The 18,075-nt window shown below is 39.4% G+C and overlaps 1 protein-coding gene across 2 annotated transcripts in view; it reads right to left on the reverse strand.

Moving 5' to 3' along the window:
- Positions 1–18,075, reverse strand: part of BRF1 (BRF1 RNA polymerase III transcription initiation factor subunit) — a 171,410-nt gene that overhangs the window by 94,441 nt on the left and 58,894 nt on the right. Inside the window, exon 4 of one of the 2 annotated variants that reach the window (XM_066998461.1) lies at positions 8,264–8,295. The exons of the other annotated variant lie outside the window; for it this stretch is intronic. Coding sequence (XP_066854562.1) covers positions 8,264–8,295 — 32 coding nt within the window. The remainder of the gene's footprint in view (positions 1–8,263; positions 8,296–18,075) is intronic. 2 annotated transcript variants of the gene reach the window in all.

An 18,075-nucleotide genomic window follows, 5' to 3' on the forward strand; every position in this document is an offset into this window, starting at 1 on the left:
GACAAATTTTCAGTTGTCACCTAACATCTTAAAGTATTAAACAGACTTTATAGTGTCATTTGTCTTGTAACGTAACAAAACTTCAGCAAATAATCACAAGCTAGTGCAAATTTCATCTCTGTAAAATCATGTGAAGTGGGACACTTAAGTATTGCACAAGCACAAACCAAACTTCTCTGCCAAAGAAAGGAGCAGTGCTACATGCCCCAAGGGTATTTGTCATTTCTGATTGTTTGGACATTGCCCCACATGAAAAAGATAAACAAACAAACAAACACCAAACCACCCTGAACCACAGCAGGCCTGCTAAGGAGCCAGGCAGAGTCCCACTCTTGATCAGGAGGACATAAACAGAAGGAGCTGCTCCTCAGACTCTGATTTGCAATTTATGGCATAGGCAAGTACAGTGTTTGAAAAGTCTGAGGAAGCTTTATTTCACTATCTTAAGATGTGTTTTTGTGGTCAGCAAGAAAGGTAGCATTTATTTCAAATCCCAATTATCCCCAAACGTTCCCATGAAGCTCCAGGCACACCTTGCTCCCCCCAAGGCACATAAAAAGGTTAGTTTAAAAAAAAGTAAATAAATCCAACCTCCTACAATGCAAACATTTTTTTTTTTTTTTAGGGGTAAGTAGCACGTACTCTGCTGCTTTCATGTAATAGAACTGCCCCTCTCTTTCCTACGCCAGGATAATGAAGGTGTTCACTAAGCAATTACACAATGGAGTTGTCCATTAAGGTACAAGCCCATGGAAATTAATAATCTGTTACTAAGTACTGCCTTCCAGTTTCACAGAGCTTTACCAACACCGGTTTAAAAGCAGCCTTCCTGCCTAGTGTACAGATGCTGCTACCAAGCTAGTGAAAAGGCAACAAACAAATACTGACACATTTCCACCTAGCCATCTACTTGCAAAACAACTTTTTGCTTTACGTGAAAATTTTCCCAATGTGATTTTTTTTTCTGAACTCAAATTTAAAAAAGGAAAACTTCAAATAAATCCTCAGAATTAGCATGTATGCTGAAAATGACTGTTCAACCAAGTGTGTATGATGTGATGTTAATATAGGCCATATTTAGTGGAAAATGTTGAATACCTCCCATGCTTTGTCTGTCTGACCAGTGGTTTCACTGCCCTAGAAGATTCCATAGGATAGGCTGAAATTTTACCACTCCTTTTTTCCCCAAAATGCCAGGCAACGTAGAAATAATATTCTAGGGCAAGGAAGAAAGACAAAATATAATTTTTGAACAAAAAGTGTGCTTAGGAAATAAGTCACAGAATTTTACACAGAAAATCAAGCACCCACTGAACCTGGCAGTTCATATAGGAGTTTGGGAGCACGTGACTTTCCACGAGCCACAGAGACATTACTTAAAGCAAAATATCTGCAGTGTTTCAGTTGGCTTTCGATGCTCTATATTCACTGCAAGTTTGGGATGGCTTTTTTTGACCTTTTGTCTAAAAAATATCAGCATAAAGAGTGGGGTTTTGGCTGTAGTTTCAGCCTTTTACGTTGGCTGACCGAGTTACTATAAATCTTAAACCTCATCACTTAGATCTTGTTCTGCAAGGATGATTTCACTGCACAAATCAATAAAGTTACTTCAGTGGAGCCAAGTCCATATGATATTTCCATCAGAGGCTTCACAAACTCATCTAGTTCCTTCATTTTAGTCTAGAGAGAACCTCTAATTCAGACGAGCATTTCTCCCTCTGGCTTTTTTTCTGTCAGGACATCCAAATACTTCATGCATCTCCCCATCTAGCCGTGTCACTAGAAGAAACTCCTCCTAAGCAAACTTCCTATAAATGCAATCATCCAGGAACAAACAGATATGAAGAGACAAAGAAACTTTCTTCTTTAAAGCTATACTCTAACAACAAAAACAGGCGTTGAATTAAATACAAAGCAAAGACATTATAAAGCATTATAAAATTGGCTAATGATTGTTTTTCATCCTCCTATCCTTACCTAACTAAAAGTCTCCAGGTCCATGGTCTATTTGAGAAGTAAGGTACTTTAAAACTAACCTGCTTTTCCACTTTACGCACATCATCGGTGTTTTATGGCTGACTTCAAGATGTAGACAGTGTATTTACACAAACTAATAAATTCAAATAGAAATGGCACATCAGGGAAATTTCATTCTTTTGATCACAAGTGCTCTCTGCAGTTTCTCGTTACTACCAATTTAGAAAGAACTAGGATACACAGTGTATTACGTACTCTGCATTGTTTTCCTCATGAAGCTGATGCTTTTTTTATGTCAGGGTAAAGTCACAAAAAGGATCAGGAGCACTTAACTGGTTCCAGTTTTCCTGGCAAATCAGTAGCAAGAGATACTTCAGGCCCTCTAAAGCAAAACACTTGTCATCTTTAAAAGTTACCAAATATTCAGAAGTTCTGGGGCGTTTCCTACAGGCAGAGAACTAAAGATGGCATAAAGCTCACTCAGAAATCAGTAATGGTGCTGCACAGCTTAAACAAGGCATTTAATAACTTCTGGTTTTAGTGGAAGAAGGCCCTTCCGCTAAATTTTAATGCCACTGTCACTAATTTGAACTATTCCATACACACACCCGTCCTGTGATAGATGAAATGATAGCTATATTAGGCGTATAGAAAGAGTCTATCTTTCTTTACTCATCTTTTCTATGTTTTTTTTTGCACTCTATTAAGCTTAGAAAATTAAGAGAATTAATTTAGAGGCCTACTTTAATTTCTAGTTCTTTCTTCATTAAGAACTTCTTATAGAAATTCATATACTCCAATCCATCAAAAGCTTAATACTCCAAATTTAGAACCATATGACATTTGCATTCATAAAATCTAATTTTATGAATCCTTTGAACAGTGAATAAACAAAAATGCCCTTCTAGAAAGCTGTGTCTGGCTTAGACTTCAATTGCTGTAGCTTTCAAGCTTACCACATTAACTTCAGTCTCTTTTCCCCACTTCTTGATTTATAAGGATCATAGTGAAAGACTGTATTTTCACCAACTGTCTCCAATCAATATTTTGAAAGCATAGCAATTATTTTATAGACTTTCCTAAGACTTGTGCTCTCTGTACGGTTTTTCATATTTTGGTCAAATACTAAAATCTTCTAAACTCGATGCAGTCACTAGGTTTAAGCATCAACACGTAAAACAACAGAGAGCAGCACTGACCCCTTACAGAGCGAGTATTTTTAAATATCTGCATGCCCCGATATGTTTTACCGCATTGCTTTACATTCATCTCACATTTAACAGAATGCATTTGCAAGCACATGGACCTGTCACTACGCATTTTGTTCTCTTCTGTTTTTAAACTAGATTCTTCAGCAGGAAGACATTTTTCAGACAAAAAGTATACACTCTCCAAGGCGCTGCAAAGCAATGCATTTTTACCCCTAAGCTTTTGCAGGAGAAATTAAGATTGTACAAGATGCTGTCCTGTACCGATAATTTCTGCTCTTGTTATAGAACACTTTATATTAGTTAAGAGTGGCACTTGGAGAAGGAACGGCTTCCAATTATTCACTTACATCTTTATAGAAAGATCCTCCTACTTGTTATACTCTTTGCCCTTCACGGTATTTTTCGGAGACACAGCCTTTTCATTTCACATCTGTCAGTCATCAGATGCTGATTTCAAAGGGACACTTCCATAGGGACTCTTATCCTTTCATAATTTCCTCTTGATTTCACATCATGCCTCATGTGTTCACAAACACCAATATACTTCCACTTCTACAAATAATAACAAATACTTCCCTCCCAGTACCACGGGAATTCATCTGTTCATCTGCCTAACACGTTCCAGAATTTTAAACTCTCTTTGGGAAACGGGGAATCTCCCATTGGTTATCAGATTACGGTAACTTCAGGACAGTAGCAATCAATAAAGCTGTGATCACGGGCAAGCAAAAATTTTCATTCAACAAGTTCCATAAGTTTATGAATCAAAACCCTTTCACTATGAGCAATTTCCAAAAAGGTTTTTCAAGACCATGGTGCAGCACTGTAGAAAATACTATAAGTGGTGACGGTGGTTAAGGTCTTCTATCGTTCAGAGAGACGAAGACTGGGCAGTTGGAACTCAATGAGAACTCACACTGTGAAATATCCGTGGCTGCTTGCCTAAATAATTAAGCAAGCATGAAAAGCAAATGAGTTTTTAAGGAGAGTGTCTGTTGCTGGGGAAAGAGGCACCTGTGGTTATTTGATTCATTATTAACATTTCTAGTATAGTAATGCCTGAGGGTCCCAACCAGGTTGTTTAAATTAACTCAATCAAAATAGCAATTTGCATAGGGGCAATAAAGGCAAATGCCGTCAACATGTTAATATCTTTAAATGAATAAAGAGTATCAAAAACTGAGGCAAATTAGTACTGTCTTAAAAAAAATACTGTTTCACCCTTCTCTTCCTCCTATTAAAGTGTCTTATTTTGGGGTCCATATTGCAACCAGACTGTTACATTTAACCTCAAAAGACAAACAAAATGTGAAACTACAAATGTGTACCAACCCCAGCTTGTCAGACTGGGGTTGAAGAAGAGAAACAAACCAAAATTAAGCAGCTTCTTCTATGCCATGCTTTAAAGCACTGCCTCCAGTGCAGGGACCCCACAGAGAGCCTGCTTTCACTAATGGCATATGGTGTAGTCGTAGCATTCCTCCTCCAACACCGCAGCTGTACAATAAACTATAATCATACTATCTATGCAACAAAGTACAAGAGTAATTTGTGAAAAGCGTAAAGGAATCGGGAAGGCTAATGCTGCCTTAAAAATAAAATAAATCAGGTTTCCAAAAATAAGTCATAATAATGATCCTTTTGGACAAGAAAGTATTGTTACTTGACCGAACAAATTCAAGAGGAAGAAATATAAGAAGCTAAGAGTTATGTTTTGAAGTGGAAGAGAGACTGAAGAACTAGACCAAGCCAGTACCAGTTACTGGCTTTCACTTCTCGTACACCCTCTTCACTTATCTAGAACCGTAGGATAGTTCAGGTTGGAAGGGATCTCAGGAGCTCTCAGTCCAACATCCTGCTCAAAGCAGGATCAGCTACAAAGCAGGTTGCTCAGAGTTTTGCTCTGTCCAAGGACAGAGACTTGGAAATTCCTCTGTGCAACTTGTTCCCACACAAGACTGTTCTCGTGGTGGAAAAACCTTTTCTTGATACCAAGGCCAAACATCTCATTTTCATTTATTACATCCATTGCTGCTAACCCTCCTGCTGCGCACTGCTCTGAAGAGCCTGGCTCTGTCTTACATCTTTTCAGGAAGCATTAGCCTTATTTAACAGCAGGACACACCACAAAGACCACTAAAATGATATTCTACTAGGCTGAAATTGGAGATCAAAGCACTGCCAACATCTTCCTGAAGTCTTTTATGACTACATTGCGAAGGCTATGACACTGGAGATCACAAGAGGCTAAAAAAGAAATGGGCATCTCCCAGGATTAGAAAGGCAGCAATCAAAACCCGAGCCAAATACTTCTCCAGGTGAAAGGAATGAGAGTGCTCTGAGAGAGACTGGCAAACCCAAACTGTTCAAAAGTTGGGCCAAGGCTAGACAAGCTTCCCTACTCTCCTAAACAAGCAAGTCCTGTCACTTAGATTGGAAGAACAAAAAAGCAAACAAAGGGCCTGATTATAGACCTCTCTAAAGAGTGTATTTGCAAGTAAAATGCAATATCTGAAAATATAAACAAGTACTTTCCCTGTCAGAGACTGATGACTGATCATCCTTCTAACTCAATCAACATGAAGCACGACTCCACTCTGCACGAGGAAGGAGCCTGATTTGTAGCAGTGCTCTGTGCAGTTTCAGATAACGCTTCCAAGTCTAAATGTACCAGAGGCATACGGGATCTGACAACACTTTCAACAGGTCTCCAAGACATGGGACATATTTTACCTAGAAATAAAATGGGAGACAAAATACAAAAAGTTGGCCCGTCCAATAAAAAAAACATAAAAGGGGGCATTTTATTCTGACATCAAATTTGAGTCCCAAAAGTTGCTATGTAGTAGTGCTATGTATGCTGTGTAGTTCTCCAGTGGAACAAGCCGAACTCTCCCATCTCAATCATCAGTACAGGAGGAAAGCTGATAGGGCTTCTTAAACAGACTGCCATTAACAGTGAAAATTAGCCTCCTCTATTGCTAAATTTTAGCAGCATAATGCTATGCTAAAAGCATATTATATTATAAGGGATAGGTTTGGTTGTTTGTTTTTTTTTTTTTTGGTTTGCTTCTTTTTTCTTTTGCATTGAGAATTGGGAACCAAATCCCAAAGCAACTCACTAGGTACAGGAAGAGTGGATGTGCAAGAGGTGCAGAGCAGAACCTAAGAGGACAAACTTAAGATTTTCTCTCCTAGATTCCTCTATTCCCCATCCACACCTACACTCACTCCCCCCCCCTTTTTTTTTTTAATTTATTTTGAAAAGCTAAACTGAACTATGAGAGAGAAAGAACATGTATATGGCAGGTCATGAGACAAATAACGAGCTGCAGGTAACAGCAGATTCACATCTTCATCTTACTCTTACTTTCAGCTACCCAGCTCTCTTACACTGTGAGCTACCAGAGGGTCTTAGCTCTCCCAGCGCCTGCAGGACACTGGTTCAAGGTCACTGATGCAGAGGTCCATCCTCCTGCAGCAACAGAGCTGCATCTAGTAGAAACAGCACCGCTACTAGCACTAGCGGTCCTTCTTTATTCATTAATGACATTCACACCCCAACTTTACAATAAGAGCTGTCCTTGAAAGAAAAAGCCACTTCAAGGTAACAGTACCATCCAATAAATTGATTGCTTTTCTTTTTTAAGCATGTAGTCTGTAAGCAAAGACTGATCTAAAGCAGAATGCACTGAAGTTTTCTGCCTGGGCAGTGAATGTTTTGCCACCAAATTTACAGAGACACAAAGCAGCAAAAGCTAAGAACCATCTAGGAAGCTTTTTTGGCAGGTAGATTAATTTTATTTAAACATGTATATAGTTGACCTGAAACTGAAAATTGGAGGTGGTTGTTTTTATTTTTGTTGTTGGTTGGTTGGTTTTTGTTTTATTAACCAAACTCAGGCTGGGGGAAGAAATCTGGAGAAGACCTGAAAAGCTCATTTATGCATTCTTAAACAGGGCTTTCTGGCTAGCTATAGTTAACAGTAATGTTTAACATTTCTGTTTGCTCAGATGCATCTTTAAGAAACTGGAATTTGGAGCATACCAGAAATCTCGCATATTTAAATACAGATCATGATAGTAAAATGTTGCATTTTCTTCCTTCCAGTTGTTGATTATTTCCATACCACTAGTCTATTTCTGGCTCTCCCATCTCTTCAGTTACCCCTCTTTAACCTTTTGGTTCCCGTATGCCCCCATCTTGACACCTTTTCTGGCTGGAATGTACAGAGAAGAAAAAACCAAATCATTCAATCTTTGTCTGCTCGTTTTTTTTCTTTTACAGATTCAATATCCCCTCTTCTTCACAGGTAGAGAATGCACTCCATTTTACTATGATCATTCTATTTCATAACAATTGCCATGAAAAATCACCTGTGTTTAAAAGAAGAATATCCCCCCCATTCTATAAATGCAATATTTGCTTGTAATCAAAATAATTCAGTAAGAGTTTGGAAACAATGAAAAAAGTTAGTAATTTTAAGAATTAAGGATTCATTTGATTATTGCAATTCCAGCAGATTGCTGTAAGCAATAAATAGTCTTCAGAGGGATGCCATTTACCAGGACAGCTGGGAGGACAAAAATAGATGTAACTAACCTACTCACATTGTATGTAAAACAGTCCTAACATGGAAAACGAGAGTAAGACAGCGTATGTCAGCAGAGCTTTCTACTTCCACATAAAGAGCAAGTACACATTTCTTTCAAAACACATTTTATAAAACATGTCCCTGTAGTGCACTAATCCATTTACACCATATTACCTACAAAAAAAGTTACATCTTCAACAACTGGTTATGTTAAAAATGTGTAACGTCTTACTTTGTGCCACTGCCATGACTCTGAATCCTGAAGAAAGCATCATACTAACTCTTGATACTTTGCACCATTAAAAGAAAAAAATAATTTCATTGAACAATTACTGAACTACAAACCCGGTGATTTTCCGAATCAGAATTTTTACAGAGAAATTAAAACATCCCAAATAGCCCACACTGACAGCTCTTCACTTGAAATTAATCGAAGTTTAACAATTCAGCAAAAGTTTCAAACAAAAATAGATACAATACCTGGAGAAGATCACTGAGGTCAAGTAACATGTCTGTGAAGAAGTCAAGGAATACACACGCTTGATGACTGTGACAGTATTTCTAAGTGTCATAAGCAACCCAAACAAGGAAGAAACAAACCCAGGTTAAACTGCAGGATAAGCCAAATGCAGGTGAGGTACGTGGATGCAGTGCTTCCGCTAAGAGCCAACACCCAGCTAACAGGTCAGCTCCCCAGAAAATCCTGCCTGCACTTGCTGCAGTTCTTGCACAAGCTGCCTATGTAACGTGATGGTCTGAAAGAAAAGCTAATACCTCGTGTGACTTACAAATACTCACCATATACTGCAGCCTAGGAAGAAAACAGTAACAATAAATAACAATACTAGTAATGAGATAAACACTTTCACACTTCGAGAATATAAAGATCATCTCTTTCCTTTGCTAGCTCAGGAGTCATGGATCCCATTGCACTGAAAAACAATTGGAAGAGCAAACTAAGAAAATGGCAATACATTTTTTTTGCCCTCATCTAGCATGACTTGCCAAAGAGTTCAGAACAGAAAGCCACTTTGGCTACTCTGTCTTCTAACCAGGTCAATCAGCTGTTATCTTTGAATCATAGAATCATTAAGGTTGGAAAAGACTTTCAAGATCATCTGGTCCAACCACTGATTTCACTGTAATCCTATATTGTTACAACTAAAAGACCAGGTCACCATTTACTACACCTTATGGGCACGTTTGGGACTTACAACAGACCAAAACCAAGCCAAAACCACAAGTTTCCACCGGATTTTGCTGAAATTAAGCACATTTAGAAACGCATTGTCTTAATAACATCTAAAACCAAACCCAAACAAACATTAAGCTTAAAGTGCAAAGGTAGCCCTCTTGCTGATAGGAACACAACAATCACATGCTCGATCCATCGGCCACTCCTTTACCTGTCAGAAAGGAGTTCCAGTATTACCATTAAAAGCAGCGTCAAAGTAAATCGTCTGAGAGACAGAGGAAGGCAAAGAAAACACGTATGCGGAGGTATATGCAATTTTTTGTATGTAGCAATGTGTGAAGAAATCCAGTATTAAGAAATAGAGGGACATCAGTACAGCGTGGTACGCTGCTGCAATACAAGTTTTAGTGTATGTTGTTTTTAAGGTATGTTGGAGGACAAATTTCTCCTAAATATCAGCCACGGAAGAAGACTAATTCAGCTAATATAGTCAGTTTATGCATACACATTCGTCTCACTAAAAATATTTATCCTTGAGCATTTCTATCCCTAGTTTGCATTTAAAATTATAGGAACTTAGCATTCCAAATTCGCTACAGAATTCAATACATTATGTTAATAACATTTGGTGAAAGTTTTTAGCATTAAAAATACGCAGGCCTGGTTATTTTATTAGGTAAAATCTCACTAGGCCACTGAAATAATCCAAAACTTATTATAGATAACATTATGCAAAATATCAAAGTAATCTTAAACTTTAAGACAGTAAGGAAATTGCTAACTAAACCAATCCGTAAGGAATGGAGCTTAGAAATCTACGCAGAGCAATACTGAATTCAGAGCAGCTTTTTGGTCAAAGTGGTGAGAAAGGGGAAACCGAATGAGTTTAGTAATGAATCTGCCAAGCAACCACAGCCCTTGACAGCTCCTCAAACAGATCTAGAAAGAAATCACCAATTTTATGCTTGAGAAATATTCTAGACCTAAAAATGTTCCTGGCTCATTACTGACTTGAAGCGTCTGGTTGTAATATATGCCCACTCGGAGATACTTTCACCACTGAGATAACTGAAAGCTATTACTTCTATTTGATAGATTTCATCACTATTTAGGGGGAAAATAAATAAATACATAAAGAAGCCAGAAAAAAAGCAGCTTACAGGTTCCTGAAACACCAAAGTGAGTAGACATGTTGCCCTAGGGGCGGCTGCTGCCACTGGAGACCACTGGAGATAGAGAATCACTACCAGAGGCTAAAGCAGATCTCAGGTGAAAGAGAAAGCTACATTTCTAACCTAGGCATTTCAGTTAAAGTTATGAAATCTGTATAGCAAAGAAATCTTCATTTTCCTCAAGCTGCTAAAAACACTTTGGTGGAAGAGGAAAACTTAACACAGTACAAGTGCCCAGATTTTATTACTGTAAGAAAAAAAAAATCCCCCTTTTTGTCTAAGTAAAGAGAAACAGAGAACATGCATGCAACTGTAGGGACAAAAGATGAGAGCTAAGAAGCTGGGAAATTCACTTGCAGGATTCAGGCAACTCTGAGGCAATTTAGAGCTACGCTCTAGACGCTTTAGCATGCAGTTGCTTTGCTCCGTAGAGAAGTTAGTTCAAGTGTCCACTGAAACTGTACAAGCAAAGATCACCGTAAAAATGTGGCATTTCTGGATTTCATTTAAGGTAGCCTCCAGCCATCCCTGTCAATGATTCGATGTGTATGCAGTTGCTACAGCGAAGCGAAAGCAAAGGGGAAACTTGAGTCATGCAGTAGCAACGGGTTGGCCTTTACTATGAATATTGTGAGCACAATTATCAGCAGGAAGTAGTTGTAAAAACAGGCTGTTGTTTTTAAACTCCTTTTCAGAGCTGGAACAGTTCAGGAGAACATACAACAGCTGAAAGCAGCAGATAATACTTAATATGTATTCAAAAATTATACAATCCTAAGATAAATGTTTTCTTTGAAGCCAAAAGAAAAACAATGATAATTTTACATATGGAGACTGCTAGCACACAGAAAAGTTCTCAAAGGGACAGAAAGCTACCGATACTGTAGATACACACATGCAAAACAACAGAATATAAACACAAGGGGGCTAAGGAAGGTTACAAATGCACCCGATTTTATTTTATTTTTTAAAAGTTTTAATGGTTTCAGCTGCTTTTCTTTTGCTATTTTTTAGCTCATTTCACCAAGGTATGCAACTGATTGTCCATCACTTGGAAACTTTAAAATCAAAATGAGATGAGTCTAAAGGCTTAACTTCAAAAGATTTAATTCAAGGGAATCCTTTGACCAACATGATGCAAGAGGTCAGTCTGAGTGGTCACAGCACTCCCTTTCTGCCTTTATAATCTGGTAATCTGTGGATAATGTGAGAGCACAATGAATCACAGCAATAATGATCTCATTCTCAGCACCAGAGGAAACAAAAGTTCATGATGAAATGAATACTACCGGAAACCTAAAACCCCAAATACCAAAACAAGAATGCATTTGTCCTTTAGACAGGCCCACATTTTATGTATTCCAGCAATTCTGAAGTACTTATATGGAGAAAAATCCCCTAGGTTTTGGGTATCATTAAGCAGGAGGCAAAACTGCCATTTGACAAAGTTATATGCAGAAATGCAAGAATAACTGTGCCCCTCCTAAAAACGTCTTGGTTTTAACGTTTGACAAACTCTACAATAATCAGGAAACCCTCAAACAATTTCATGGGGTTTTACTGTGTCAATTTTAGTGTGTCAAGGATCATGCACTACGTACACACTGTCATACTTGGGAGATACAGGCACGTATGAACAGCATGGAGAAGGCAGAGTCTGGTTTTGGTTGGTGGGATTTTGTGTTTTGCTGTTGTTTTGCATTCTTTTGTGGCTTTATTTGGGGGTGGTGGTATTTTATTTTTAAAGTTTTCTTAAGTTACACTCTAAACTTTTACTTATTTTTTACTAGCTTACTACAAAATTTGTACTACCACAGAAAGATTAATGCCAAGGAATCGTGACTGCAAGCCACTCAGGAGAAATATGACATCCCTAAGTTCTGTGCTGTCCACTAATGAAGCGCCACCTTCTTCGTTTGAAGCTAAAATGCTTTCTGCTTCTAAAAAAAACTCCTCACAGATCCACTAGGTATATAAAATAATTAAATTTGAATTCCCTCTCTGTATTCAACAAGAACGATTCAGCTGGCTGCAAACAAAGAAACAAGAAAGGCAAAGTTTAATAAGAAAGGTGACTGAAAAGCAAACAAGAAAAGTTCTGAATGTTAATTTTTTCCCCTCAATTTCTAAATGAAACTAATTATTTACAGTTTTGAATAAGCTACGTAAGAGACATGAACTTCCCAGCAGCACTTACAATAACAAACATATGCAGATAAGATAAAAGGGTGGGTGGACAAAGAAGTGCAGTGATACCGGGGAAAAAAAATTAGTGACTGCATTTGCCTGGCCCTGAACCTAATTTTCCATCACCCTTTCCATCAACATCCTTGTCCTTCCATATTTTCATACAGCTAGCCATGTCTGATTATGACTTATCACAATTAAATGTCTGCTTTACAAACTTTCACCATTTTAATTAGCAATTAATTAAAGCTGACTGACAGCACTAATTGTTTTCAGTAAACATTTCTCTTCCTAACTTCATTGAACTAACAGGATTAGAAAATAATAACCAAAGCCAATTCTTTTGTAGAAAACTCATTTCTCATAACTCTAATAACGCTTTGCCTTGAGGCTGAAATCCTATGGAGCCAGTTTCTAAAGTTTCCTAAGCTTGCAATTTTGTCTGTGCAAAGAACAAGACTGCACAGCACAGGCTGCACTTGAGTATAAAGACAGTATCAAAAAACATTCCTAATGCCATTTTCATAAAAAGCCATCTTTATTTATGTGCAGATCAATGCATGAGAAAAAAAAAGAACTAGATTTTGGTCTGTGTAGGTTGTTTTTTTTTGTTCTTCTTTGCACATAACTGCAGGTCTGCATGCCATAAAACTATATCCTAAAATCCCTAGTTGTTAAGGACAAAAAGCACTGCCAGACTCCTTCCCCGGGTCAATCGGTGTGTTTCTGCGGTAGCTGCTCCCTTTTAGTACGTGGAACACCTTTATCTTAATAGTTACAACAAAGTCAGTGGTGGTAATTCAGCGCTGCACAGCCACCTAGGCAGATCTACTAAAAAGGAGACAGACATTTCAGGCTGCATTCAGCCTGCCCGATTTTACGACTAACTGAAATGGTGAGAAAAGTGGCTTTCTGGCTCACCTAGGATCTGAATTAGCCTCTGACACCAACTCTCTCTCTCCTCCTCTATCCCCAGCAACTGCAGACAAAATCTAGGGCAACTGGGCTGCTGACTTCGGCGCCACAGCCAGTGAGACGGGATGAATCCACCGCCTGCAAGCTACATTAAACTTCAAACTCCCTACTGCACGTACAGTTCAGCCTTTACAAAATTAATGCTGTAGCTTTTCTTAATAATTGTCTTCAGAGTCATTCCCCTTTACAGTAATGTTTTCAAAAGCATGCCAGCCTAGCTGAATATTCAGTGAGCGTTCAGCACTTTCCCAAATGCTTCCCTTAGAGAATAGTCTTCAAAGAGTTCAAGCTCGGCTGTAGCCCTAGTGTTACTGACTTCAAGTAGGTAACCTGCTTTGTGTGATACTACAAAGTATTTACATAGTCACATGCAAATTTATTCACAGTGCAACACAAGCAAAAAAGTAAAAAAAAAAAAAATTATCCTAAAATGCTTGTCAACTCTCAATTATTGAGGATACTAGATGGAAAAACTACACAAGGAATATGCGAACTCTGCCACTGAAAGATAATCTAGTTAGTACACTCTAGGAAAAGAAAATTAAGGCATAGAATGAAAGTGTAAATATTAATTTTAAAGGTTTTTAGAGTTCATCTACAACCTGGGTAATGTGATGATGTATAAACAACAGTTGACTACACTCAAAAAAAACAAAAAGTCTCCGAACAAGAAATAGACTCTTTCCCCTGAACAACAGTAAATCGAACAAGCAGCAGTGAGGGGAAACGAGCTTGCTAGGAGAAGCAAGTTTTAAGGAAGAACTTAAGAGTGGAGCTGGCAGACAAGAACAGGAGAGTGGCACCAGGAAAGGAGCAAAGCTCAGCCTGCAGGAGAAAAAGAAACAGTAAATAGGAAAAATCACTGCAGAAAACATTGTGAGTCTGAAACGAGCACATAAGCAGGTATGAAGCTGCACAGTCCAAAAGCCTGCACAGAATGGCCATTCAGTAATGGAAGGACATAAAAAAGCAGCTGGGAAGGAGGACAATAGCAACGATTTAGGTAAAAGTAAAAGAGTTTAGTCTTCTCTTTTCCCTGTATCCAGGGTCTATAAAGGTTATGACTTGTACCAACACTGAAAGAAATTTCACAAAACGTAAGAAGTGCAGATTTGGAAGAATTACTCTGAGCTGACAATCAGGTATTCAGCACAGCACGTGGCAGGTAAGCTTGCAGCTGGCAGAGAGAGAAGTGGAAGAAAGGAGCAGAGAAAATCATTCCCTGCCCAGCAGTGGCAAAGGAAAACCAGCGCTGTCGTCAGCCTTTACACTCTGCTGTTCAGAGAACTCCAAATGGAAGTGTTTGGAAAGATTTGGGGGAGGCGGAGGGGATAAAAGATGATAAGGCTATGGTTTGCCTGGCACTTGACACCACCACAAACAAAGAATAATCTCAGCCTTGCTCCAACCGGCTTGATCGTTACTTGTCACCACCCCTTTCCCTGGACTGCTATTTGTGCAGCAACATGGCAAACCAGCCGAGGGAACTGTCTGAAATAAATACCCCCCCCCCCTTTTTTTTTTTTTTGGCGTATTTTCAACTGGATTAACTCCCCCCCAGTTCACACGTAACTGCACAAACACCTGGGCTGATACAGGGCAGGGGACGGACTGGGGGAGGAACACGCAGACAAGGGCAGAGCGCGATGATTTCTTTCTGAAGCCGCGCCAGCTCACCCTGGCTCAAAGCATTCATCCCAACTGCAGCCCCAGACAATCTCCCCGTCACCCACCCCACCTTCTCCAATTTCTCTTTAAAGTTACACTGTTTGCAGAGTCCTCCCCGGCTGGCTCCAAAACACAATGCCCCACCTTATCTGAAAGGGAAACCTTAAAACAAATAAGGAGCAAAAGTCTGCAGAATAACTGCTTTATACTATATCACGATCTCGTAAAGCTGGTTAACACCTTTGTTTTAAGCACATACACAATTCCCGTGCCAAAATTCATCACAGTATTGCTCTGGTTTACATGTGGCAGCACCCAGCTATACCTTTAGAAGAGTACCACTGCCCTGCTCTGTTAAACCAGAACAAAACCAAATTGTATCGACGCAGAATGTTTTATATTTTCCATGCTGGAAGCCAAGCGTTACATCTTTGCTTTCATGCCCACACTGAGTCGAATGCACTGGTATTAACTGCTCCTCGGAGAATTAGCTCAACAGAATTTTGCAGGGATGGGAACGCGGCAGCTGCTGTACAACTGCGCTGGGACACAGCGGAGTTTGCCCAGAATCTCAAACACTGCTCTCCTGCCACTATCAATGAACATGATTTATCCGTGCACATGCATTATCCAATATCTTACACGTAAAACACCGCCACTCGGCAGGAAGTTTCTCACACTGGAGGCTTTATTTAAAAGAAGAGTACGGCTTCAAACAGAAATTAATTGCATCCTTGCCATTCTGAGGCTGCTGACTCCTTAATGGCCTTTGGTAGAAAGTCCAGCAGTCGGATGTGTTCAGGTCCCCCCTGTAAAAGGCCTTTAACAGAATCACATCAACCTATATCACGTAACATAGCGATGGAATAAAGCTGTCACAAGCCCTTCTGTAGCAGTTGCAGGCAGGCACGTGCCTACAGGAGCCCCTTTAAATCCTTGCGGCAGTGCACCAAAGGGTGCCCTTGGATTCAGAAAGCAGGTAGGAGAGGCACACACGTCCCACAGCAGCGTATTCCCGTGGACCAGCAACCCCCCCTTGGCAGCTGAGCACGCTCTGCACACCCACAGATACCCAAATCCACAGAGCTCTGGTGGGAAACAGCGATCGTGGTGGCTTCGTGCATGTGGCCAGCTCTCTGCTAGGGCATGGACATGGCAACACTTCCACAAACGCTACCGAACTTAACTACTGCTCAAAGCAAGTCTGCTTAAAGGCACTGCTCCCATCACCCACCTACCCGCCTTTGTAACACGTCTTAAACACAGCATGGAGCTGAAAGCTAGGTGGTCAGTACTAGTTTAGCAGCCTTGCCTGGAAGTCAGTACAGCATGCCACTTTTATGCTGGCAGAACTCCACAAAGCACTCTGGTTTAGTCACCTTTCAACAAAACAAATCAAAAACGTGGAGCTGAACTGATGCATTGTATCAATGGGTTGAGAAAGCCATGCTTTCACTTTAAGAAATGCCTACACAGACAAAAAAAATCCTACATTGGACTGTTCACTCTAGGAGAAACCTACATAAGTAGTAACAGCACGGAGGTGTACACAATTTGCTATCTCATTAAGAATTTATGTTTTCTAAATCAGACTTGCATTACGGTTTATAAACAACAGCTTATCCCAAATGAGTTACTAAAAAAAGCATTTTGGCAAATAAAGCATAAGGCATTTTGCACAGGTTATGCTTTAGACTACTGCTGTAAGAGTATTTGAGGGATGTTTATTTGGAAGTGTGTGAGCAGAAAACTCATGTTACTTCCTCAGACAGCTCGCCAGGTATCTTGGGATGCAGCAGCAAACACTGGCAAGAGAGTTAGCATGTTTGAATTGACCAACCTGTGACAAGACATGATATGCAACCTTGTCTTCACTTCTACTTCACAGCAATGCACAAAGGAGAGATTACCACTAGCCGTCACGGTCAGGGTGAGAAGATATCTTCACTTCCTGCGAGCCCAGGGCTCACGAAGAAAAAGATGAAGGAGGGGAAAAAAAACAACAACCACCACCACCAACAACTTAATAGCTTTCCTAACTTAAAATTGATAGTTTATACTTTTAAAGTACATTTCAGGGTGAGACAAGCAATGCATCACGCTTTGAAACGGATACAATTCTCAGCATGACACATTCCCCTTCAAGGACATAAAACACCAGATTTTAAATTTAAAGCAAATTTATGTCTTGAAAAGTTGTCCCTAAAACAAGATTAAATTTGGTCCTTGAGCAAGTATAACACCACAGGTGGAGGGAGGAGTTCACTTATCAGGGCAGAAAGACAACATATCTGAGATTTTAAGGTAGCTAACTTTTCAGAGAGTTCAATTACTACAGTAAATCTTCACGATGATCTATTCAGCAGAGAAAATACAGTCACAGGCATTTGATACACTTTCTACTTTATCTACATGAAAGGCTGGGAAAATAGAAGTTTCTCCTTTGGAATCAGTTTTCCCCAAGAAAATGAAAGGCATAGCCCAGAGGGACGCTGGGCTGTGGTTCAGGACACTGGGTTTCTGTTTCCAGTGCTGCCAGTGCACTGCAAAACACATTTTATCCTTCTATTTTATGTTTCTTGTATTTAAAAAACTATTTCTCCCTTCCCTCATAAAATGCTCTTAAATCATCTTGATTACCTTACTATTACAATAAACATTTTCACTCTGGGGTTCCCAAGTATCTCCAAAGGGTCAGAGAAAAGCAGCTGTCAACTGTATTTTTGGTATAATCTCCCATTATTTAGCTTTATGGTCAATCATTATTTTTCAGACCATCTCCTTGCCCTTGAGAGACCCAAGCTATACCCTGCCTTAATGCAATGCTTTAATATAACTGGTGGGTTATGCAAATTTGCCCACCTGTCCAAAACATGCAAAGAGGGCTTAAGAGCTAAGTTACATACTGAGTTCCTTATGATGAAAATAGATGCAATGCCTATCAGATATTCACCCCCAAGTATGCCAGTTCTAATTTCCATAGATCTGTTATCCAAAACACATAGCTAAGAAGCTCGTAGATTAACTTTGCCTTCCTTTATTCGGTTTAAAATTTGAGTTTTGCACCAATTTACTAAAATCACTTTGTATACATG

The sequence above is a fragment of the Anser cygnoides genome, chromosome 5 (genome assembly GCF_040182565.1).
Source record: "Anser cygnoides isolate HZ-2024a breed goose chromosome 5, Taihu_goose_T2T_genome, whole genome shotgun sequence".
In the NCBI taxonomy this organism is placed as follows: domain Eukaryota; kingdom Metazoa; phylum Chordata; class Aves; order Anseriformes; family Anatidae; genus Anser; species Anser cygnoides.